We start from the raw sequence: 24,875 nt of genomic DNA, 5'->3' as shown, positions 1-24,875 counted from the left end.
TAACTTTTGCCCTTTAGTTTGTAACTTGTAGTATTCTGTAAGTTACCGGTGGAAATGGGGGACCCTCCCATATATACGCCCCCTTGCAAAATATGTGCTATGCACATTACACACACAATTTGCAGAACAGCGCTTAGCGCACACAGAGCTTTTATGTGTATAAGTGCTCATATTCTATAATCTTAGTGTGCAAATAGCACTTACATTTAGGCACTAAGATTACAGAATAAAGGGGATAAGAATACTATCATTAGATGTGCAGCAAAAAAAAATAAAAGGAGTAGGGATGGATAAATAGCCTTCCAAAAAGGCCAGATGTCACACTTGAAAATAAGTGTAAGATGAAGTTTATTGGTAGCATCAGGATTCTGCATGTAACAAAAGATGTGAGCAGAATCACAGTATCAATTATGTCAGGATTTTGCATGCAACAAAGGATGCGAGTGGACTCAACATGGATCCATGTATCAGCGCTACAGCACCCGAGTCAGGAGTTGTGCAATCTTATGAAAATCCTGCTGTATCACCGTGTTTCTTCGCCATTGCTTTCTTCAATGTATGGTGTACAGCCATCTACTACTACTACTACTACTATTTAACATTTCTATAGTGCTACAAGGCGTACGCAGCGCTGCACAAACATAGAAGAAAGACAGTCCCTGCTCAAAGAGCTTACAATCTAATAGACAAAAAAAATAAATAAAGTAAGCAAATCAAATCAATTAATGTGAACGGGAAGGAAGAGAGGAGGGTAGGTGGAGGCGAGTGGTTACGAGTCAAAAGCAATGTTAAAGAGGTGGGCTTTCAGTCTAGATTTAAAGGTGGCCAAGGATGGGGCAAGACGTAGGGACTCAGGAAGTTTATTCCAGGCGTAGGGTGCAGCGAGACAGAAGGCGCGAAGTCTGGAGTTGGCAGTAGTGGAGAAGGGAACAGATAAGAAGGATTTATCCATGGAGCGGAGTGCACGGGAAGGGGTGTAGGGAAGGACGAGTGTGGAGAGATACTGGGGAGCAGCAGAGTGAGTACATTTATAGGTTAGTAGAAGAAGTTTGAACAGGATGCGAAAACGGATAGGGAGCCAGTGAAGGAGAGGGGGTAGTATGAGTAAAGCGACCCTGGCGGAAGACGAGACGGGCAGCAGAGTTTTGAACCGACTGGAGAGGGCAGAGGTGACTAAGTGGGAGGCCAGCAAGAAGCAGATTGCAGTAGTCTAAACGAGAGGTGACAAGGGTGTGGATGAGGGTTTTGGTAGAGTGCTCGGAAAGAAAGGGGTGGATTTTACGGATGTTGTAAAGAAAGAAACGACAGGTCTTGGCAATCTGCTGGATATGAGCAGAGAAGGAGAGAGAAGAGTCAAAGATGACCCCAAGGTTTTGAGCTGAGGAGACAGGGAGAATGAGAGAGCCATCAACAGAAATAGAAAACGGGGGGAGCGGGGAGGTGGGTTTGGGGGGGGAAAATAAGAAGCTCGGTTTTGGTCATATTTAATTTCAGGTGGCGTTGAGACATCCAGGCAGCAATGTCAGACAAGCATGCTGAAACTTTGGTTTGGATGCAAGGTGAGATATCAGGGGTAGAAAGGTAGATTTGGGAGTCATCAGCATAGAGATGGTAGGAAAAGCCATGGGATGAGATTAATGAACCAAGGGAAGAAGTGTAGATAGAAAAGAGGAGGGGACCAAGAACAGAACCCTGAGGTACGCCGACAGGCAGAGGGATAGAAGTAGAAGAGGATCCACCAGAGTGAACACTAAAGGTGCGGAGGGAGAGGTAGGAAGAGAACCAGGAAAGGACAGAGCCCTGGAATCCAAGTGAGGACAGGGTATCGAGAAGTATGCTGTGATCAACAGTGTCAAAAGCAGCGGAAAGATCAAGAAGAATGAGGATGGAATATTGACCTCTGGATTTAGCCAGTAATAGGTTATTGGAGACTTTAGTAAGTGCAGTTTTGGTTGAGTGGAGAGGGCGAAAACCAGATTGTAGTGGGTCAAGAATAGCATGTGAGGAGAGAAACTCAAGGCAGCGGCGGTGAACAGCACGCTCAAGTAATTTGGAGAGAAAAGGAAGGAGGGAGATGGGTTGGTAATTAGAGGGACAAGTAGGGTCGAGTGAAGGCTTCTTAAGGAGAGGTGTGACCACAGCATGTTTAAAGGCAGCAGGGACAGTCGCAGTGGAAAGTGAGAGGTTGAGAATGTGACAGATAAAAGGAATAAGAGCAGGAGAGATGGCATTAAGAAGGTGGGTGGGAATGGGATCAGAGGAACAGGTGGTACATTTTGAGGAAGAAAGGAGAAGTGTAGTTTCCTCAATAGTAACTTCAGGAAAGGAGGAAAGGGAATGAGGGGAAGGAGAGAGAGGGGAACGGACTAGTAGAGGGAGAGGTGGTGAGGTAGAGAAAGCAAGGTTTATCTTTTGAACCTTGTTGTGAAAGAATTCAGCAAGGGTCTGAGGAGATAATGAAGGGGGAGTTGGGGGAGGGGGCACCTTGAGGAGAGAGTTCAATGTGGTGAAGAGAAGTCAAGGATTAGAGCCAAGAGAGTTGGTCAGTTGGATATAATAATCCTGTTTGGCATGTAAAAGAGCAGATTGGAAGGGGGGAGGAGTCAAGATGGCGCCCAGTGCTTGAGCGCGTCTCAGAGGATTTCGACTGCGGGGCTCTTTACTTCTTGTAATAAGAATACTCCTTTTACCAAATGCCGCATACAAAGAGGAAGGGGTCGGTAAAGAGTTTTCCACCGCCAACTCAAATACCTACCCCGACTCAACAGACGATCCTTAGATATGCAACAAGCACTCCATTGTATACCGGCGGGAGCCCTGCTGTTAGTTCGGCTGGAGGAGCAGCAGACCTACTGGGGCACGAAACATCTTTATCACCGCCGGGTTTTAATCCGCCACCTTGTCCTGCTGCGCTTCGCGGAGGAACTGGAGATACTCGGCAACCGGAAGGCGGAGACCCGGGTAATCCTGACGGTGGCTTTCCCCAACAAGAAGCGGCAGGAGATAAGACTCAAGAGACGGTTATGGCGTCTCCCAAGTTGGCGTCATTACAATCCATCTGGGAACTAATACAAGAAATGTCAACAACACTTGCTAAAACAGCACAAGATACTTCTTCTTTAGTAAGTAAAGTAGAAATTATTGCATCATCATTGGAAACTTTGAAACAGGAAACTGATTTAAAAGTAACACAGTTACAAACAGAGGTGGTAAATTTAAAAACGACAACAGAAACTCTTATAAAGGATAAATTAATGGTTTCGAGGAGAATTGAGCAGATAGAAAATCATAATCGCCGATTAAACCTGAGGGTGTTAAATTTTCCTGTAGCAACGGGGATAACCCCGTTGGATTTTCTAAAGAAATATCTTACTGAAATACTTAAATACCCTCAGGAAGCAATCCCTCCTCTAAATAAAGTTTATTATTTACCACCCTCGAAAACGACAAATATGATATCAGAGAATTTACTGAAGTTACCTTCAGATGGGATACAAGATCTATCTGCTTTATTAGAGGAATCTCTGTCGGAGATTGAAATAAGAAGAACTCTAATTGTATCTTTCATATTTGAACAGGACTTAAATGCTTTAATGAGATTATATTTCAAAAACTCTACTAAACTCTTTTGTGGTCAAAAGATATGGATATTCCCTGATGTGGTAAAAACAACACAGGATAGGAGGAAAAAATTTCTAACTTTTAGAGAAGAAGTTAAAAATATTGGAGCTAAATTTTTACTTGCTTATCCTTGTAAGTGTTGTGTTAAATATTTAGGAAACAAATATATATTTTTTGATCCTGACCAATTAAAAAATTTTTTGATTGCAAAACGAATAGTTAACTAGATGGTATATTGTTAATGAAGGAATAACTGATTAAGATATAGAGAATATGGAATTTCTGGACAGGCCTATTTACTTTAAAAAGATATACTATTTAGATATCTCCTCTGATTTTGTTTCTCCTTCCCCTTCTATAATATTGTGGTCTAAGAAGTATCATGTATTATGTTCTTACAATTTTTCTTTTTACTTATTGGAGTTGTATCCAATGTAAATGAAGTTTTTTCCTTCGTGTTACTAAAGCAAGCTGTCTTGTATAAAATTATAAATGCAAATAAATAAAGAAAAAAAAAAAAAAAAAAAAAAAAAAAAAGAGCAGATTGGAAGGAGGTCAGTATGAACTTAAAGTGTAAGAAATCAGCAAGGGCCCGAGATTTCCACCAGAGGCATTCGGCGGAGCGGGTACAGGAACGTACGTAGCGGATATTAGAAGTCAGCCAAGGTTGGGGTTTTGTACGCCTTACAGGGCGGGTCATCAAAGGTGCAAGAGTGTCTAAGGCAGAGGATAGAGTATTGTTGTAAGAAGAAACAGCCTCGTTGACAGACGTGGATGGTGCCACAGTAGAGAGGAAGTTTGAAACATGGGAGGATAGAGATGAAGGGTCAATATCGTGAAGATTCCTAGATAAATTAGATAAGATAGGACGGGACTGGGAGGGAGGAGATTTAAGTGTGAAAGTTATAAGATGGTGATCAGAGGAGGGAAGATCAGAGGCAAGGAAACTAGAGGGTGAACAGTTGGAGGAGAAGATGAGATCAAGACAGTGACCATTTTGATGAGTGGGGGAGGTGGAGCATAGTTGGAGATTAAAGGAGGACGTTAAAGCGAGTAATTTGGAAATATAGGAGTCTATCAGGTCTATCGCACTATAGATGGCCACGAAATTGAAATACCTCTTCCTGTTATTGAACATTATCCTTGTGTTACGGATACCTCAGCTCCGGTAACTACCCATAGACCATCCAGTAGTAGAGCGGATGTGGCTGCCCAGACAGCCACCTGCCCTGAGTTAGGGGCAGGCCAGGCCTCACACATGACCACTCCAACGACCACCAACCCATATGCGTGGAATGCTACTCAGACATCGCCTCCACCACCACTTTTGGACTCTTCCGTCCAAACTGGTCCCTTGCCCCCTGCATCTTTACCTTGCCCTACTCTGTCCTAATTACGACAGATGGGCTTTGTACCATACAGCCCTGCTACGCAAGCACGTGCCATTTGTCAGGAACTATATGATCAAGGCTACGTGAAGTTTCCCTCTGTTCCTGTCAATCCTTCTATGCCTACTCTTGTGCCTGAATGCTCTACTCCCCCTAGATGGGACATTTTGGGCGCGCGCCCCAAGCTTAGACCCCCTCCATCAGAGGAAGAGTTGGAAGCTCTTAAGCATCCCCTGTTCCTTCCTACCAAATCTGGTAAGGAAGATATCCGTGATGAACCCCTTCCAACGTTCCAGTTTTCCTCCCTTGAGGATTGTGAACTGATCCCTTCCTTTGCAGATGATTCACCTCTTGCTCTACCCACGGCCCTTCAGCGTGGTACACCGATCCCTTCAGGGGCAAGTTCTTTGCCACCATTCGGCCAAACATTGGCCCGTATGGGGGATGACCTTGCTTTTCTTTCTGAAGGAATCCATTCCTTACTGTTGAACAAAAGCATAAAAATGTTGAATAAAAGTATTAAAAATTGAAGTGGAATGCTTCAAAGAACAGCAGAGCTAGCTGGTTCAACACTAAATCTCCTGGGACATGATGGGGCCCACATCCATCAGCCAAAGGCAGGCTCCAGAAAGTCTGTGGGCTAAATAGGGGGGTAATAGAAAGCAGATGTTCTGCACATGATTAACAGTTTGTGGTATTCAGAGACTTGCACAGGAATGTTGTATGAGAGAATTAGTCAGAGGCCCGGTATAAAACTAGAGGGAACAAAGAAATAAGTAAGCATTTTGAATTTCTCTTTGTCTGTCTATAGCATTGCTTTAAGCACTCTGATTTCTCTCTCTGCTGTACATTGCTTTGTTTTTAAGCATTCATTCTGACTCCTTAGCTTTAAGCATGCTAATATCTTTGCTGTATATTGCTTGTGTAGATATGATTTGAGTACAGAAATGCTTCCTGACTATCCCAATTAAGGGTAATCAGTAGAATTGTAAATAAACTGTTATATTAAATATGAAATTCGTCTAGTCTTCTCTTCAAAGTGGCGAGCCAGCCAGGAGTACAATTAGGCCGCACACGGAAAAGAGAAGGCGAGACGAATAACAAATTAAGTGTGTGTTGTTAATGAAGTTTTTTACAGGATTGAAAGCAAAGCAAGCGTTGTTTACGCCTAATTACTGTGTACCACGGATGTGGGATTGATCAGCCTACTGAAAGGACATATAGGTGAGGACTCCTGAGCTTGCTAAAGAAAAATAAGAAGATGCGTGGGTAAGCTTACATTACATTGTGGACTTATTAGTGGTATATTTGTTTAGCTTTGTAGTTTTCTGTTTTGTATATTTTCTTGGTTTAGGTGCAGTAGTATATTTTTGTAGGTTGTGGCTTTATAGGAGAAATTGTAATAGTCAGAATGAAATGAAAGGAAAAGGGGCAGATAAGAAAGAAAAGCCTCCTGTATATGCTATGTATTTAGATTTAGATAGTTCAAAAAAATGCACCCCTTTGCAGCATGTCATAGAATTATTCCCATTAGAAAAAAAACAGATTGAAAAAATACATGAGAAATGGGTTAAATATGAAGGAAAAGATTCTGTTTTGAGCTGGTCTCAGGATGGATCATTTGATCGTCCAAAATTATTATCTCTCCTGAGCTATTTACAAGAAAATAAAAATAAAACTAGGCAGAAGAAAAGCTTAGAGAAGCATCTTACAATTTGGAATTTATTTTCTGTAGCAGCAGATCTCTTTCATGCTGATGTAGATAGGATACAAAAAGAGGCAGAAAGAAATAATCCCCCGTCATATGAATCTAGCAGGGACACGTTGTGCCCCCTAAGGGCGACTGATAAAATGAAGGAATTAAAGTCAAAGCGCTCTGTGCCATGCGCTGGGTATTCGGCTCTTGATGACCCCCCCAGTGAGTCAGAAAGTGAAAAGGGAGGGGATAATGAGGACAGTGATGTGGGGACTAGGGAACAGAAAAAGGAAAAAAAAACGGGTGAGACAGAAAGAAAAAGGAAAATCTAGTGCAGAATCAGGCACTTACCCTGATTTGAAAACCCTAATTACATCAGAACAATATGATCTGGCAACACAATTTGAAATTGAGGGACGGCTTCGGCTATGTACCGAGTCACCCCCTGAACCTTCCCTTAGAGTAGATCCTCAGACACCCACGTTTAAAATCAGGGAAACACCGCCCAAATTGACACCCAGACCGTCAAAGGCAATTTTTAAGGAAACCTATGTAGCTGCAGAACTTGTGAGATTGGATAAAACTAAATATGGGGCAGAATGGTGGGGAGTTACTAAGAACCTGTTGGAAGTTAAAAACCTCCTTTTCCCCTGTGATAAGGGAGGACCTACCTCACATGAGGACGTACAGAGTTTGACAAAAGTAATAAATAAATATTGCCCCAAGGCGGGAAGCCTGGGCTTTATTAAAGCAGGGCTGGAGTACTGGGACGATTGGTTTTACAAAATGAAACAGGCTGAAGAAGAGGTGGAAGAGGAAGGTAAACAGGAGATTTGCAGTGCTTTAGATAGTAGTGCTTTACACATGCCAGTTATGACGCGCTTGGACGCAGCTGGCAATCGAATACAACATTACAAACCATACACCCCCGTAGATGTTACAACTTTAGTTGCAAAAATTCCCAGTATAGTGAAAGGAGCTCGTATGTGGTTAGATGGGATAGAACAGGCAACTGCAGGGACTCAATTGACTATTGGAGATTTTAAAGCTTTATGTGCAGCATCGGGTATCAGTATTTCTCAACTGGCAGTGCAGTGTGGATATCAGCGTCTGCTGTTACATACTGCAGATGGGGATGTATATGCAGGGAATGTTAAGGCTGCTCTTTCTGCAGCTCTGCATGTAATGTATCCAACCCCGATTGATTTTTCAGCCATAACGGCAAATAAGTGGGACCCTAAAACTGATTTTTCGGCACATTTGACAAAATGTATAAATTTGTATAAGGCTCAAACAGGGCAAGATGCAGATGTGGATCATAATGTAGCAGTATTTTTACACCTATTTATGTCCACACTGCCTGATAATATGCGTAAGAATTTAGATGCTGTTATTGCCCTGTCCTCAAAGCCGTGGCCAGAAATAAGAGAGACATTGATGCATTTTAGTAATGTGCATCGTAAACTGATAGAGACCCCACAGAAAGAACAGGCTAAATTAACTTCTAAGTTAATGACTATGCAGTTAAAGGATTTGGAAAGCAAGGAACAGGATAGAAATAAAAAACAAGAAACAATTGTAACACCCTCTGCCTCACCTCCACAGGTCATTTACTATGTACAACCGGGATATAGCCGGCCGTACCAACCAAGGGGACGAGGTATGGTTAGAGGCAGGGGTAGAGGTCGAGGGATGCAAGGATCAGGACTATCACCTAATAGAAGGGCACATGTACAATGTTGGGGATGTCAGCAATTTGGTCACTATGCTTCAGAATGTTATCAGAATGCAGGAATGCCCCAAGTACAAATGCAGACACAGCAAGGATTGATGCCACAAGTAATAGGGATGCCTGTGAGTGCCCCGCAGACTGCAATACAGCAGCCAGCGATGCAATCACAGGGACCAAGAGCGGCAGTACAGAGACAGGGTACTGTAAATGCTTTTCCAACTTGGCAGAATATTCCAGATCAATGCTATTGACTGGAAGCAGACCAGTGTCAGGAGGAGGGAATGATTTTCAGATTAGACACAAGGGAACCCTTTATTACATTGACAATTGGCAAATATGGAACTCCTGTGAGATTTTTGATAGATACAGGGGCGAGTACTTCTGTGTTGTGTGTAAAACCACTAGGAGTTAAGCTTTCAAATCAGTATAGAACAACAGTGGGATTTACGGGGATAGAACAAAGAAAAAGGCTAACAGAACCGATTCTGGTGCGCTTGGAATGCCAACCGCACGGTTCAAGGGAGGCTGTGGTACCCTTCTTAGTGGCACCTGATTGCCCAGTAAATTTGTGTGGTAGAGACTTATTGTCTCAATTAGGATTGTGTTTAGATTTTGGAAATAAAGAAATACCAAGTTTGCTCACCATGGTTCAACAGTTGAATAATGAAAATAAAGTAAGGGTTATGGAAGAATTACCACAACATATTTGGAGTACAAGTGATTCACCATATGGACTAGCTGTAAATGCAAAACCCCATAAGATAGAATTAATAGAAGGGGCAAAGGGGCCGAAGCAAGACCCTTACCCCATACGACCTAAATTAGTATCCAAAACCCTGGAGCACATTGATAAATTATTGAAATGTGGTATTATTGAACCTTCAGTATCCCCGTATAATACCCCATTGTTTCCAGTCCCAAAAGGGGAAAACAATGTAAGGATAGTACATGATTTAAGAGAGCTAAATGAGGTTACAAAAAATCAATTTCCGATTTGTGCAAATCCTGCTACACTTTTGCACACCCAGAATATATATGCATATAACACTGTTATTGACTTGTCTAATGCATTCTTTTCAATACCTCTTCACCCAGAGTCTAGGGATTTGACGTCATTTATAGTACAGAATGAGGCATACAGGTGGACTAGGATGCCTCAAGGCTTTACTGATAGTCCATCGGTATTCTCAAAACAACTAATGATGGATTTAAAGGATTTCAGGAGTCAATTGCCTGACACGGTGTCATTGTTTGTCTATGTAGATGATATTCTACTGTCTGCTGAGACTGAAGCAGAATGCCTAGAATGGACTAGAAAATTATTTTTGTTATTAGGAGAGCTAGGATATAAATGTAACAAGGAGAAATGTATTGTAGCTCAGTCTACTGTCACCTTTTTAGGACAAAATGTTTCAGCAGAACATAAGGTCATTATACCGGAAGTTATATCTATTTTAAATGAGACTCCGGTACCGCAAACAGTTACCCAGTTACGTGCTGTTTTGGGAATGTTAAATTACTGCAGACAATGGATACCAAATTATACACAAAAAGTAATGAGACTTTATAAACATTTAAAACTGCCCGCAGCCACACCAAAGAATACACTAATTGTATTGGAAGAACAGGATAAGATGGTATTGGCTAAGATTGTGAGGGATTTATTATCCCCAGGACCATTAGCAGTAATAGATATCCAATCACCTGTGCATCTATGGGTAAAAGACATGGGAAACAGTTGGGCAGCTATGATTAATCAAAATAATGAAGTAAATGCACCAGTAGCTTTTTTGTCAGGCTCTTTTAATCATGTGGAAAAGGGAATGAAAGAGGTACCAAAGTTACTGACAGCTATAGTGGCTGCAGTAGGTAAATGGAGAGCACAAATGCCTTTTGTTCCTATTGTAATACATACCAACCACACGATTAAAACGCTGTTGAGCCCTAGCCAGACGGCATTGACAGCCACTAGATTTGGAAAATATCAAGCAGTACTTTTAGGACAAGATATAAGAATAATACCATTAACTAAAGAACAGAGAAATAAAATAGATCTGCTTTTTCCTGTCAATTTGGAGGGTGAGATTGATACTATAGAAATTCCTACATTTCACTGTCTTACTTTTGAACCCTTATCTGATGGATTAATATGGTTTACAGATGGAGCTTGTGAAAGGACTGTTGCAGGCTTTGCCTGCGTGCAGGTAGATGAGAATCTAAGAAAGATAATGCAAGTACAATATAAAACCCCTCCTGATCATACTGCACAGCATGCTGAACTTTTAGCCGTTATTACGGCCTTACAACACACTGATATGACTCAAAATGTCACTATATATACTGATAGTGGTTACATTGCAAGTTCACTACAGTATCATATATTAAAATGGCAGCGTAGGGGGATGATAACCAGTGCAGGTAAAAATTTACAACATTACACATATTGGAAATTGCTGTTTGAAATTTTGGCAAGAAGGGAACGTGAAGGTAGAAAAACTGCAGTTGTGTGGACCCCGGCCCACACTGAAAAGCCAACTTTTGAGGCACTAGGTAATGCAATGGCTGATGCAGCAGCAACGGAGGTGGTTAAGCAAAGTGAAAAGATTTTGTATAATACTAGACAGACACAGGAAGGGCCACTTACGAATGTAGATAAGATTGAAATGTGGCAGCCAGAGGGACAGGAAAGTGAAAAATGGTTGAAGAGAGGATGTATGAAGTTGGGAAGTGAATGGTTTAATGAGGAAGAAGGATTACCTTGCATGCCAATGAGCCAGGCGATTAAGGTATTGGCTGAGTGGCATGCAACCATGCATTGGAATAAAGATACAATGAAACAACAGTTTGAGCAAAGATTTTGGACTTTAAAAATTGATAACTTGATTCAACAGGTTGTGCAGAATTGCATGGTATGTAATATTAACATACCTAAACGAGGTCCTAAAATATCACCTGGGACACTTCCAATACCAGAAGGCCCAGCAAAAGAATGGTATATTGACTTCACTGATATGATTATTCCAGTGCAGGGAAAAAGGTATTTGTTAGTTTGGGTGGATGCTTTTTCAAGGTGGGTAGAAGCATTTCCATGTAAAAGGGAGACAGCACATGAAGTGGTACAATGCCTGGTAACTCATATTATGCCAAGACATGGGTGTCCATCTAGAATAATTTCTGATAACGGGACACATTTTAATAACAGTGTTTTGAAAGAAATGGCAACGATTATGGGTTTAACACACAGAAAGGTATCAGTGTATCGCCCCACCTCCAATGGTTTGGTGGAACGCTACAATGGCATTTTAAAAACAAAATTGAGAGTCTTACTAAAATCTCTCAATAAAGAAATGGTGGGAAAATTATATACCTGGCTTGATTTGTTACCATTAGCTTTGATGGTTATAAGGGCCCAACCTAATGGGCGTACTAAATTGACCCCATTCCAAATTCAGACAGGACGTCATTTCTTCCCGATGCAGACAGCAAGTACTGATAATACAACTCAGTACTGGCAAAAATTACAACCAATGCTAAATTTGACCAGTGACATGATTCGTACAAATGTATCACATCAGGTAGGGAATAATGATGTTTGTGCTTTTAAAGTAGGTGACCTAGTACTGCGAAAGAACTTTACACATAAAACATGGAAGGATCCTGTGTATGTAGGGCCTTTTGCTATCACGGCCCTTACTCAGACCTCTGCCCGTCTGGAAGGTCATACTTCTTGGATACATTTAGCAGATATTCGACGAATTAATAACATTGAAATGGACAAAGAATAAACAAACATCATGTCCCTAAACATGATGGTATTGGGATGTTGTTGTTTGTTAATGGACAATGAACACATATGATAATAGACTTGTTGCAGCGGCCAAGATGTTGAATTTGACTGAGTGTATCATATGTGCACATATCCTTGTCCTTGCCAACTATGATATATGGGACTACAATGATAAAACCATGACTGTGATCCTAATAATACCTGTGTAAGAGATGATGAAAACCTTCATTGGACAAATGAGACTATTTATAAGCAAGCCTTGCTTATGGACAAGTACCCACAGACATCATGTTGGTGTCTGATTAATAGTATGACAACTGAACACATTCCCCCGATAAAGTGCACTTACACGCAGAATGTTGTAACAACTGTTAATGAATGTTATGCTTTTAATTTGTGTAATTTTTAATGCCACATCAGCTAATGAAAAGTAAGAATGAATGACAGTGTACTTCCCTTTGATGAAGCTCACTGTCCTATAAATTATATACCTCAAGAAATATGTACCCTAGTACAATTGAATCTGTTTAATGTTGTATAACATGTATTAGCATGTTTGCAAAAATGTGCCAGGATGCTTTTAAAATGATAACTGAAAAAGAATGAATAGAACTTTAATATGTCAGCCAAAAATATTGAAAAAGCGTGCAGAAACTGAATGCCACAAACAAGGGGGGAGGAGATTTAGAAGGGAGGTAAGGAAACAACAGACTGGAGCTGAAACAGATGTTTGAGGCCTGAAACAATTAGTCCTCAAAAGGGAGGATTTGTTGAACAAAAGCATAAAAATGTTGAATAAAAGTATTAAAAATTGAAGTGGAATGCTTCAAAGAACAGCAGAGCTAGCTGGTTCAACACTAAATCTCCTGGGACATGATGGGGCCCACATCCATCAGCCAAAGGCAGGCTCCAGAAAGTCTGTGGGCTAAATAGGGGGGTAATAGAAAGCAGATGTTCTGCACATGATTAACAGTTTGTGGTATTCAGAGACTTGCACAGGAATGTTGTATGAGAGAATTAGTCAGAGGCCCGGTATAAAACTAGAGGGAACAAAGAAATAAGTAAGCATTTTGAATTTCTCTTTGTCTGTCTATAGCATTGCTTTAAGCACTCTGATTTCTCTCTCTGCTGTACATTGCTTTGTTTTTAAGCATTCATTCTGACTCCTTAGCTTTAAGCATGCTAATATCTTTGCTGTATATTGCTTGTGTAGATATGATTTGAGTACAGAAATGCTTCCTGACTATCCCAATTAAGGGTAATCAGTAGAATTGTAAATAAACTGTTATATTAAATATGAAATTCGTCTAGTCTTCTCTTCATTACGTAAGTCCCTTTCCACTAACACGTGTCCTGATATCCCTGACACAGTTGCATCCGCTGCCATGACATCCGAGTTACCCCCGCAACAAGACTCTATTGCTCATAACACCAGACAGCGTCAACCTAGAAGTTATCTTACCGCTGAAGGTACTAACCGGTGCCTTCCAGACACTGGCAGGCCTCGAAAACCTACAGTGCTCCTTGCCACCGATACTGGCACTTCATCGACAATGGTGATACAGCAGGATTTTCATAAGATGCTCTGAAACAGGTCCATGTCGAGTCTGCTTGCATCCTTTCTTGCATGCAGATTCCTGACATTGTTGATGTTACCAATAAACTTAATCTTACGCTTACTTCAAAGTGTGATGTCTGGACTTTTTTGGAAGGTTATTTGTCCATCCCTACTCTCTCTTTTTTTTTTTTGCTGTAATTTTATCCATCGGGTTGCTTTGTCCTCCTTTTTGAGTGCTGCACTTAGATGGGGTCATTTATGCCTGCCAAAGACCTAGTGTAATTGGTTGCACCCAAATGAAGGCCCACAGGCTGTTGTAAAGTTGATGGTCTGTGTGCACCATTGGGGTGCTTAAAATGAGGCACTAAGTTATAGGAGTGGAGGAGTGGCCTAGTGGTTAGAGCACCAGTCTTGACATCCAGAGGTGGTCAGTTCAAAACACACTGCTGCTCCTTGTGACCTTGGGCAAGCCACTTAACCCTCCATTGCCTCGGGTACAAACGTATATTGTGAGCCCTCCAGGGAAATACCAAGTGTACTTGAATGCAACTCATCTTGAGCTACTGCTGAAAATGGTGTGAGCAAAATCAAAATAAAGAAATATAGAACTGCCCTCTGAAGCATTAAAGTCAAGAGAGCTAGAAAGGTTGTAGGCAAAAAACCCCACCTGAACTTTTATTCTAAAAATAAAAAAGAACAATAGAAAACTATAAAACACAAACAATAAGAATACAGCTGCAATATGTAGCAACTATCCAGGATGCTAGGCCTAAACAGTACAGAAGTGGGATAAAACAAGTTTTAAACTGAAAGTAAACAATGGAGTTTATACCCATCCAAAGATGTCCCTTCTTTAGAGAGGAGTTAGACTGGCAGGTGGGAGAGTCAAGAAGAGCATTACTAAAAGGGGAAAGGCATGCATAACCTCAGCAAAGCCTGCATTCTCCAGGGCTGTCTGATCGTAGTTGCAATTTGGGGAGGGGAGAGGGAAGGGATACAGAAACAGATTCTATTATGAGACCTGTCTGCTAAAAGGAACTTGAGCATGTTCTACACACCACAACGACATCCTGCCCAACCTTCTGAAACAACAGCAGAAAAGAATAGCAAGCAAATTCCTAGGCAAGACATCACGTCTTCCAGGGAAAACTGGTGAAATAAAAAAAAAAAGGAAGAGTTAAAATATTAATGATTGGGGGAACTAAAAATGAAAATAAGAGCTTCTCTTTAGCTAAAAACAGAGGAGTATCAAACACAGGAATCCACAAGTTGGATGTTCTCTTATGGTACATGGCAACCCCCTTCCCCTTCCTTTCTACCTAAGAAAATGGGCATTCTTGAAGTGATAGCCCCATGGCACTGCATAATGGCCCATGCTTCTTGTTCAACACCATAAGGCAGGAGGAAAAAGGCGGCTACCATACTGACAATTCAAGTTGGACCTTTCTTTTCTGCTATTTTCATCAGTCGCAAGATCGGTTCTGCCAGAATCTCACTGCTGATTAATCAAAGCCAACACAATGACAGGAAGACAGGATCCAAAACAATCATGAAAGTGTGAATATAGAAACAGAAATAACTTCTTTCCTATAATACTGATCGCTGCAGATAATTTTGGAGGGCTACCAATATCTCTTTCAGCTCTCCTAAACTTCCTGTGCAAAATGTCCCATCACTTTCTCTCCCTCCAAAAAAAAAAAAAAAAAAAAGTGAGAGATCAACTAACCAGAACTTCATAATGGCTCAGAAGTATATTAGCCTTGTCCTCTGAATAATTTGCTAATCAGGGCTCTCATGCAGGGATGCTCTCTTAAATTGATTGCTCTTACTTAGCTACCCATTAAAACTTACACCATTACTAGTAACAAGAGCTCAAAATAATTCAATAAAAATTGGAGTTTGTAAAGTCCCATCCTCATTCCTATGTGACCTCAAGGGTTGCTTTAAAGTATCCCATACACTGCAGATGAAGTAATTATAGTCTTTGCTGTAAAGTCAGGTGAGGGTATCTAGAAATGAAAGGATGGGTTTCTCAGTCCTGGTACTCTGTGTACTTCTTGGCTGACCCTTGCACTTTGCTGGCAGGGTACTTGCAGACATTGATGGCCATCTTGGCAAGGACAGCCTTTGAAAAGTCCACACAACATTTCTCAGCCAGCTCCACCAAATAGATGAGAGGACATCACTCAGACGAGGGATTCTCGCTCTGACACCGTCCAGCCTGGAAGCCCTGGGGCCACCTCTCCCTTCCACTGACTGTGTGGGGTCAAACAGCATATTAAAAAATATAAACTCGACGTGTGTTATACATAACCCTGCCTCCTCCCCAATCCCGATTCCAGGCCAAGTATGGGAATGCACAAAAATATATATACATATAATCTACAAACTCTCAGTTGCAAAAGTACACGTATTATAAGGAAGCTCCATTGCCCCATGTAAGCAGCATTGAGCCTGCCATGAGTGGGAAAGCGCGGGGTACAAATGTAACAACAACAAAAAAAAGCTATACTACCACTGTATATATCACTTGTAAGGACCTCCTTACCCTTGAGTACCATATTCATTTCTGGAGGCTGTGCATTTGCAAAGACAGACAAAGTGAAAGAGATTCAGAAAAGAACTTCTAAAATAATAACTCAGGGCCTGCAACACAAGCCCTACAAAGAAAGGCTCAAGACACTCAAAAGGTACTTACTGGAAAAAATAAGGAAATACAATAGAAATATTCAAACATTTAACAGGATTGAATATATATGGGGGAGTTAAAAAAAAAAAGTGATTCAGGGGCAAGAAGTCCTGTAGGGAGGAAAATACTTTTTTACTGAGTAAGTGGTGGATCCCTGGAATGGCCTACCAGCAGTAATGACAATAAAAACTATGAGAGAATTTAAAATGTACTTGAGACACATATAGAGAATAGCAATAAGGGCAAATTGGAAGAAAAAGGTAAACAATCAAGGGGCAGGCCTGAGTATTTACTCAGCCACATAAAACTTTTACAGTCCCTTTTACTAAACTGCACTAGCGATTCCTGTGCAGCAAATTCGATGAAGCCCAATCGAATTGAACGGGCTGCATCGCACTTGCCATGCGGGGAATCACCAGTGAGGTTTAGTAAAAAGGACCCTTAGAGAGCCAAACAATGAAACATGGCTGCCAGTGAGCAGAATGGTGGTACAACTGAATCAAGTTTCCAAGGAAATTGGGGCATGCTGACCAGAGCCACCATGGATTAAATAAATATCAGTGACTTTGGGGAAGTTTCATGTTTTAGACACATTCTCACAAATTTTGGGTGGTAAAAATGGAAGGGTCCTCACTGTTGGAATAAGTATTGATCTTGAAAAATCAAAAAGAAAAGATAGGAGATAAACTAAACTACCAGTGAAGGTCAAGAAAAACATAAATTTAGGCGTGCTTTCAACTGATAATGAAGGACAATGGTAAGAACGGGGATGAGAGGTAAAAGGTAAAAGCAGAGGCTGCCACTGTTGCAGGAGGAATTGTACCCGAAGTGTAGAGAACCAATGAGGAAAAATCTCTTCTGGGCAGGCTGGATGGGCCAAAAATTGATCTTTACTAATAGTCACTTATTATGCTATTATTAGGTCTTAAAGAGACAGACAAACAGGCTCTTCAATGTTGGTTACTCACAAAAGCTCAGACACTTCTCCAACTTCCCCAACCAATGCCAGAAGCAGGTTGCGGGGCTGATGATACTGGTCCCAGTCCTTCTCTGCAGCAAACTTTGCCTGCAGCTGCCGACTAACTCCAGTGAGGAAGAAAAAAAAATTAATGAATGAGAGGACAACCCTCCATCTACACATGAATTCTTCACATGTTGTGACATCTCAAGAATTAACCAAAGATGGTAATGTATAAGATGTAGTCACATTCTGAAAAGGGATATATATATATATATAGTCCTGAAACAGCAATATCCTTACTTTGGTCCAATATAAGGTTTTACAAATACATAAAGAATTCGGTTTGTCCCTGGCCAATAAAGCTATTAGAGCTTTATCTCTTCTCATGTCACAAACTTTCCCATCACTGGCAGTTAACCAGAGAGTGGAACAACTTATACCTTGATATCTGTATTGGGGGGGAGGGAGGAGGAAAGAGATCTAACCAATATTGCTCTCCTTTCTTCAGAGAATCAACAATAAACTTGGAACAGTAACCACAGCCATAACCCTCAAGGGTCAGCCAAATCTCCACATGGGTCAGCACCATGGCCCAGCCTGAAAGAAGAATTCCTCCTCCACTGCATTCCTCCTCCCCCTACTCCCAGGGGTTCTTAACCCTTTCCTCCCCAGTCAACACATACAGAGCTAGAGATTAGCACTGAAGCATAGGAATAAAATTATGTCCCAAGGTTGCAGTAAGTCAGTGCCAGGGTTGGAATTGGACTCATGAGCTTTGAGAGTTGTATAGCCTCATTACACTTGACCTTAAATGCCTTCCCCCCTTCCTTACATGTCCTCAAGGGAAGGAGTAGCACTGAACTGAAAGCCTTTTGAAGCATCTTTTTCATTCTCTGTTGTCCCATTAACATCAGTTTCCTTTAAGGCCATCTTCTGGACATCCTGATGTCCCTATTGAGCAACAGGATAAATCATGTCAATGAAAAGAGAAAGGCAAGGCAGGGGAAAAGCAGGGTCAATACATGGATTCAGTATCTGCTCAGAAAAGGTGAAATTTATTCATACCTGTTAACTTACTTTCCTTGAATTTGGCAAGACCAGTCCAGACAAATGGGTTGTGTCCCTGTCCTACCAGCAGAAGGAGGCAGAGAACTAAAATCTTCCAGTGACTTCACGGTATAAAGGCTTGTATAATCCCATAGACAATCTCTGCAGAAGTTATCATTACCCCTAGCTCAATGAAGTATACAGAGGACTAGCGACATTAAAGAACCTTCCCCCTGAGCTACAGTCTTCTAGGGCAAGTTCTGGACTGGTCTAGTCAAATTCAAAGTAAGGAAATTAACATGTATGAATAAATTTCACCTTACTTAGCATCCTCCTAGACAAGACTAGATTAATTGATTGTAGAAAACAGTATGTCCTAGGGTGGGGGAAGACAAGGCCTTCTGAATGACTGCACTACCAAAGAAGAATACATCCTGGTCTAGAACATGAACCTTGGAATGCTTTATCAAGAAATGGAGCGTCAACTAGGTCGCTGCCTAGCAAATATCCTCCTGAAAGAGCACTTGGGCCTCAACTCATGAAGTTGCCTATCTCTGAATGGACCTAGGCAAAGGCACAATTTTTATTATTTTTTTGTTGTTGCTGTTGAAACACACAGACCAACTCAATGGCTACCTCACTGTGCAGCACAATGGAGGATTCTGAAGCTAAATCCCCTTAATGAGGATCCTAGAACAGCACAAAGAGAGTCTATGCAGATTCCTAAAATGCTTGTCACTGACAAGTACCTTAAGAGCGCTCAGTGAACATTCCAATTAAGAAGCTACAGAGAGAAATCCAAGGTGGTTCCACCACCAAAATCACATGAATGGGGAAACCACCGTCAGCAAAAAGGATGGAACAGTACACAGAGCCATCATCTCTTCTGCAAACCTAAGCACAGAACCCTGCAGAAGGTCCACATCCCTGACATTCAAAGGGGGGTGAACAACTGGTCTTCCAGGGAGGCCAGTTTCAAAGACTGTAGGCCCTTCAAGAGAGGAGCTGTAGAAAATGGTTATCACTTGCCTTCTTAGAAATACAGGTAAACAGGCTTGCAGCTGTCAACTAGGCCTCTAAAAGCAAAAACTGTGCCCGACACAGGATTGCATGGTATTACAGCAACACAGAATTATGACAGCCTGGGGGGGGGGGGGGGGGGGGGGGCAAGTGAAACTTGGCAAGAATGCAAAATTAGCTGACCTGATGCAGAAATGCCAGCTGGACAGAGCCATTATGAGAACCTGCGATCAGAGATATCTTGCAACAGATAGATTTACAGTTAGCCAGGTATGAGAAAAACAGAACTGTAAAAAGGGCTGGCCGAAACTTGAGGGACAAGAATGCCATGGTGGTCAAAACTAATAATTGCAAAATAGAGTTACAGTTTTGTGAGCTGAAATTGCCAGCAATTTAGATGTTAGAATATAAGGGTATAAAACACTGTCAGCTTGAATAGTCTTTGGAGTTCTCAGTACTGTGTGATAACTGTTTGATTCACTGACTGAACTCCCTGTGAGAAATGAATGTCTTTTGATTGTGCTTACAATTATCTTGTAGTAACTCCTTTGGTGAGTATATTAATAAAACTTAGCTGATTTCTCATACTCGCAGTTTCCTTCTGATTATTGTATTCTATATTGCCCAGGATGTGTGCACCACCCTGGGGAATAGGGAGTCAAGAAAAGAGAAGAAAATATAATACAAGACTCAAATGATAGCCTGGTCAAGGCACTGAATACTAATTAAGGTCTCACCACTGCAGCACTGCTCGCAAACAATCTATGCAAGAAACAATCTACATCTGAGTGGACTGAGATGAAAACTGCTTGCATCCTGCCCTGAAAATAAGACAGAGCCACTACATCGACATTAAAGGAATTGAGAGTCAAATTGTAGGAAGCCAGGAGGGATATCAGATCTTCTTGCCAGGAGGACGTCAAGTTCAGAGCACCACCTCTTGAACACACATCACATCTGGACATAAGCCAAGGATGAAGAAGGCCTACTGGCCTTCAGCCTTTTAGAAAGCTCTGCAATAACCCTGAGATCCTAAGAATTACCTCTAAATGGCCAAGCCACAAGACAGAAGGAATATGGGGAAAGAAGCAGTGGATCCTCCAGGAGCCAAATCAGGGCCATATAACATGGATGACACAGCCCTCTGGAACATCATGCCAAACAGAGGCCAGGGTGAAATACTCACAAGGCTCCTGCAGCAGTTAGTGCTGCATGAGTGCATCAGCCTAGCTAAGCTGAGCTCCTTTATGTAGAAAAAAAGCTGAGAATATCACAAATTCTGCCTTGACTCCCAACAAGTTGCAGAGAAGGGCGACTAAAATGATAGCGGGGATGGGACGACTTCCCTATGAAGAAAGATTAAGGAGGCTAGGGCTATTCAGCTTGGAGAAGAGATGGCTGAGGGGAGACATGATAGAGGTATATAAAATAATGAGTGGAGTGGAACAGGTGGATGTGAAGCGTCTGTTCACGCTTTCCAAAAATACTAGGACTAGGGGGCATGCGATGAAACTACAGTGTAGTAAATTTAAAACAAATCGGAGAAAATGTTTCTTCACCCAACGTATAATTAAACTCTGGAATTCGTTGCCGGAGAAAGTGGTGAAGGCGGTTAGCTTAGCAGAGTTTAAAAAGGGGTTGGACGGTTTCCTAAAGGACAAGTCCATAAACCGCTACTAAATGGACTTGGGAAAAATCCACAATTCCAGGAATAACATGCATAGAATGTTTGTACGTTTGGGAAGCTTGCCAGGTGCCCTTGGCCTGGATTGGCCGCTGTTGTGGACAGGATGCTGGGCTCGATGGACCCTTGGTCTTTTCCCAGTATGGCATTACTTATGTACTTATGTAGATTATCCCAACAAACCACCAGGATCTGCTCCACTCCCATGAATTCAGAATGTTCCCACATCCAACAGGCTTCCAACATCACTTCTGCACTCTGAGTGCCTCCTTGTCTGTTAATGTACACCACCATTGTAGCTCTGTCAGACATCACCTGGACTGCTGTCCTCTTCGGTGAGGGCAGGACATGCTGCAGTACTAGAGAAATGAATCAGTCAATAAACATCCCCGATTCTGAGAGCAACCAAAAGCCCTGTGTGGGCCTTCCACAACCAAGAAGCTTGCATCACTACTTAGTTGAGCACAGCCAGTGGGACAACACTTAGACTCTTCCAGAAGGCCCTGTGGAGGAGCTGTATGTTGAAATACTAGAAGTGAGAAGCCCAGTGTGACAGTAGCACCCACTGGAGAGGACATACATGAGCCAATGCCCAAGACATGACCTCCAGAAACACAGCTTTGGGCCTCAGCAACTAGAGGTAGCCAAAGAGCATCACTCTGAACTGGAATTCCTGCTGAGAACATAGAATCAAAGAAAGGTGCCTGTGTGCTTCCTGGATCACAATGAGCTGATAGGTTTCTGTCAGGTCCAGGGACCATTCTCCCAGCCTGACCAAGGCTATTTACATTTCTGCATTTTCCAGTGTTAACAGTTAGTATGCATAAAGTACCTGAAATACTAGCCTAAGCTGTGCTCCTGTCAAGGGAACAGCTCTACTGTCCCCAGCGGAAGCAACTGTTGAAGAGTGAACTCTGGCATCACTTTGAAAGGGGAACCACAGAGGGATACTATAAAGACATCTGAAGCAGGAGTGGTCTCTCCAGGGAGAAACCTTGCCAGACCACTTTGACTACCCACTGATATGAGGTAAAGTGGGCCCATTGGTTGTAGGAGGCCAAAATCTGCCACCCACCTGCCCCTCCAAATGACCCAGCTGACCAACATTGAGGACTTTTGCCTCATGTGAAGTTGATGCCTCAAATCTCCACCCTTCCTTGCTCCACTGAACTGTGGCTTTGAGGACACAGGAAAAATTTGGTATGCTTACTACCTCAATAGCACTCCCAGTCCTTGGGATGCCCCCTACTCCCCCAGAGCATCCAGCTGCCCAAGAGAGGTCCTCGGAGTTGCTGAGGTCCTCTAACAAGTAGCCTTGAAGGGGAGGGCTGAACAGGCAGCCTTTGGAGGTTGGATTGGCTGGGGAAAAGAGGGAGAGCAAGGGGCCTGATCCTCTTCTGGAGGCTCAAGGAATATTCTTAGCTGCTTAATAGCACTCTAATGAGACTGAAGGTCCCCTGGAATCACTGTGAATGGAATCAGTCTCCTGCCAGTGCTCATGACAGCTTTCAGTACCTGGGGCTCCAAAATTACTGGGGACAACCCCTACCAGTACTCCTCCAGATCTTGAAACATTAGCTGAGAGGAGCAAGACTTAGCTGAGGGCTTCACCTTGTGCCTGTAGTGTTGTTCACTCTGTCCCACAGTTTGGCGGGGCCAAGGACAAAATGGCCACTATTCCCGGCAAAAGCGGAATGGCTATTTGTGGTCCAAGGGGAGTTGCAGAATTTCTCCAAAACTCCAACACCCACACCTCATGTTCACACAGGGACACTTACAGCACGATTCCAACAGTGGTTCCACCCAGAACTACATCACTGACATGGTTGTGGCCAAACCCCCCTCCCCCTCCACCAGCCAGGCTCAGCCCTGCACTCACTAGTGGTCCAGGACTGGAGCTCAAGCTTTCTTCCTCCTCTGCCATTGCATCAATGAACAGTCTTTCATTAAAGCCAAACTCCCTGTGCTTTCATCACATATTATTTAACTAGCTATTTCCCTAACAAACTGCCAAAGACATAGCTGACCAAAACATTTTTTTAAGACTCTGCAAATGTAGTGGGGGGGGGGGGGGGGGGGGGGGAAAGGAACACACTCACACACATGCCTCTCCAGCTGATGGAGGCCCCATGGGGACAACTACCAGTCTTTACCAAGCACCAGCCCATGGGCTAGGCTCAGGGCTTTGGAGGAAGATACTCTGCCTGGCTAAACTGTTGATAAGGGGCTGTGGTCTGAACATCATGAGCTGATGGCCAGGGGACTCAACCTTGAGGCAAAGCAATACTGGAGAAATGTACCAGTCCTTATACCAGTGATGTCACTGCAAAATTTTAGTTCTCTACCTCTGTCTGCTGGTAGGAGGTGCATACCACCCATTCATCTGGGTTGATCTAGCAGGATGATAAGGAAAGAGAAATGGCCAATGCAAGAAACAAAAATAGATATATCAAATACTGATAAGAGAAAGGGGAATGAAAAAGCAGTGGCAGTAAACTGTAGAAGAAACTGTGGTACCAGGATAATGAAGGAGCAATAGAACATAAGTGTTGCCATAATGAGACAGACCAAAGGTCCATCAAGCCCAGTATCATTTTTCCAACAGTGGCCAAGCCAGGTAAAAATAAATCTGAGCTTTCCAAACTGTGGGTTGGGGCCCCAAATGGGGTCAAAAACCCTCATTTGGGGAGTGTGACGTGGGTGAGCTCTCTACAGGTGCATCATTATTCTGTACCTCTGTGAGGGGGAGTCATGTAATTTTATTTGGCCAAGACCATGAGATCACAATCATAAAAAGATTGACAAGCACTGCAATAGTCAAATAAACTAACAAGGAAGGAGTGGGGACTGGAAGAAGAAATACAAAGGTAAAAACATGCCAACTCTGGTTCAAGGACTGACACCCTGTAATTTGTTTACCGTAGAGAACAGTTTACTTGCAGTTGTCTCACTATTAAACATATGTACACGTGGCTGCCTAATTATTCATGTGCGTGAATAATTTAAACACGTTATATACACAAAACAATGTCAAAGAAAATGCTATGAACTTTATTTTCAAAAAAGTGATGAGGTTTTTTATGCACCTTCATGACGTATGCATGTGTTATGTTTAATTCCATACTTGATATACCGCCTTTTCTGTAGATCGTGACATTATGAAATTATCAAAATATCCAAAACACGCCCATTAGCAAAAAAAAAAAAAAAAAAGTTGTGTTACCTGTAACTGAGCGTTATTGCTCATGTTGCCTCTCGCCTTTAATCTTGATGCAGTACACACTAACTGGCCTAAGCACTTGAGGAAACCTAAACAGAAACTGACAAGGTTCAATACTTTTTTCAAATACTATAGGGCTATTCTCTAGGATTGATTGCTAGCAATGGATTAACCTCTGATTCTTGGAAGGTTGGTTAACTTACTAGCAGCTCAAGGCAGGGAGGAGACAAAGAGAACAGCAGTAGCTCATCCTCACCCACATGTCCTCTCCTATTTACTTCCAACTTCACTTCCCAGTCTCTTGCCACACCGCCCTAAACGTCACATACATAACCTCCACCAATCACAGGTCAGCACACCAAACACTGACAGAGCAGAGCCAGTCACTACAAACAGTGTTGCCAGGTGGGCGGTTTTCCCGCCCAATTGGGCGGTTTTCCGCGACCCGCCGCGGGAAATTTTTGCCCGCGGC

The 24,875-nt window shown here is 42.3% G+C and overlaps 1 protein-coding gene and 1 long non-coding RNA gene across 2 annotated transcripts; one reads left to right on the top strand and one right to left on the bottom strand.

Moving 5' to 3' along the window:
• The first annotated feature begins 366 nt into the window (after positions 1–366).
• On the top strand, positions 367–14,226 carry LOC115474374. Its single transcript, XR_003942844.1, has 3 exons — positions 367–563; positions 10,851–10,855; positions 13,793–14,226. It is a non-coding gene; the product is annotated as an uncharacterized LOC115474374 (long non-coding RNA).
• Positions 14,227–15,814: 1,588 nt separating this feature from the next.
• On the bottom strand, positions 15,815–24,633 carry LOC115474373 (dCTP pyrophosphatase 1-like). The gene is given in 5 exon segments (XM_030209820.1): positions 15,815–15,959; positions 15,961–16,038; positions 17,440–17,550; positions 18,265–18,383; positions 24,407–24,633. Coding segments are annotated over 5 exon segments (477 nt in total). The 5' UTR covers positions 24,431–24,633.
• Between the last annotated feature and the right edge of the window lie 242 nt (positions 24,634–24,875).

This window comes from Microcaecilia unicolor, chromosome 7 (genome assembly GCF_901765095.1).
Source record: "Microcaecilia unicolor chromosome 7, aMicUni1.1, whole genome shotgun sequence".
NCBI lineage: Eukaryota > Metazoa > Chordata > Amphibia > Gymnophiona > Siphonopidae > Microcaecilia > Microcaecilia unicolor.
This window is presented reverse-complemented; position numbering and strand designations above follow the sequence as displayed.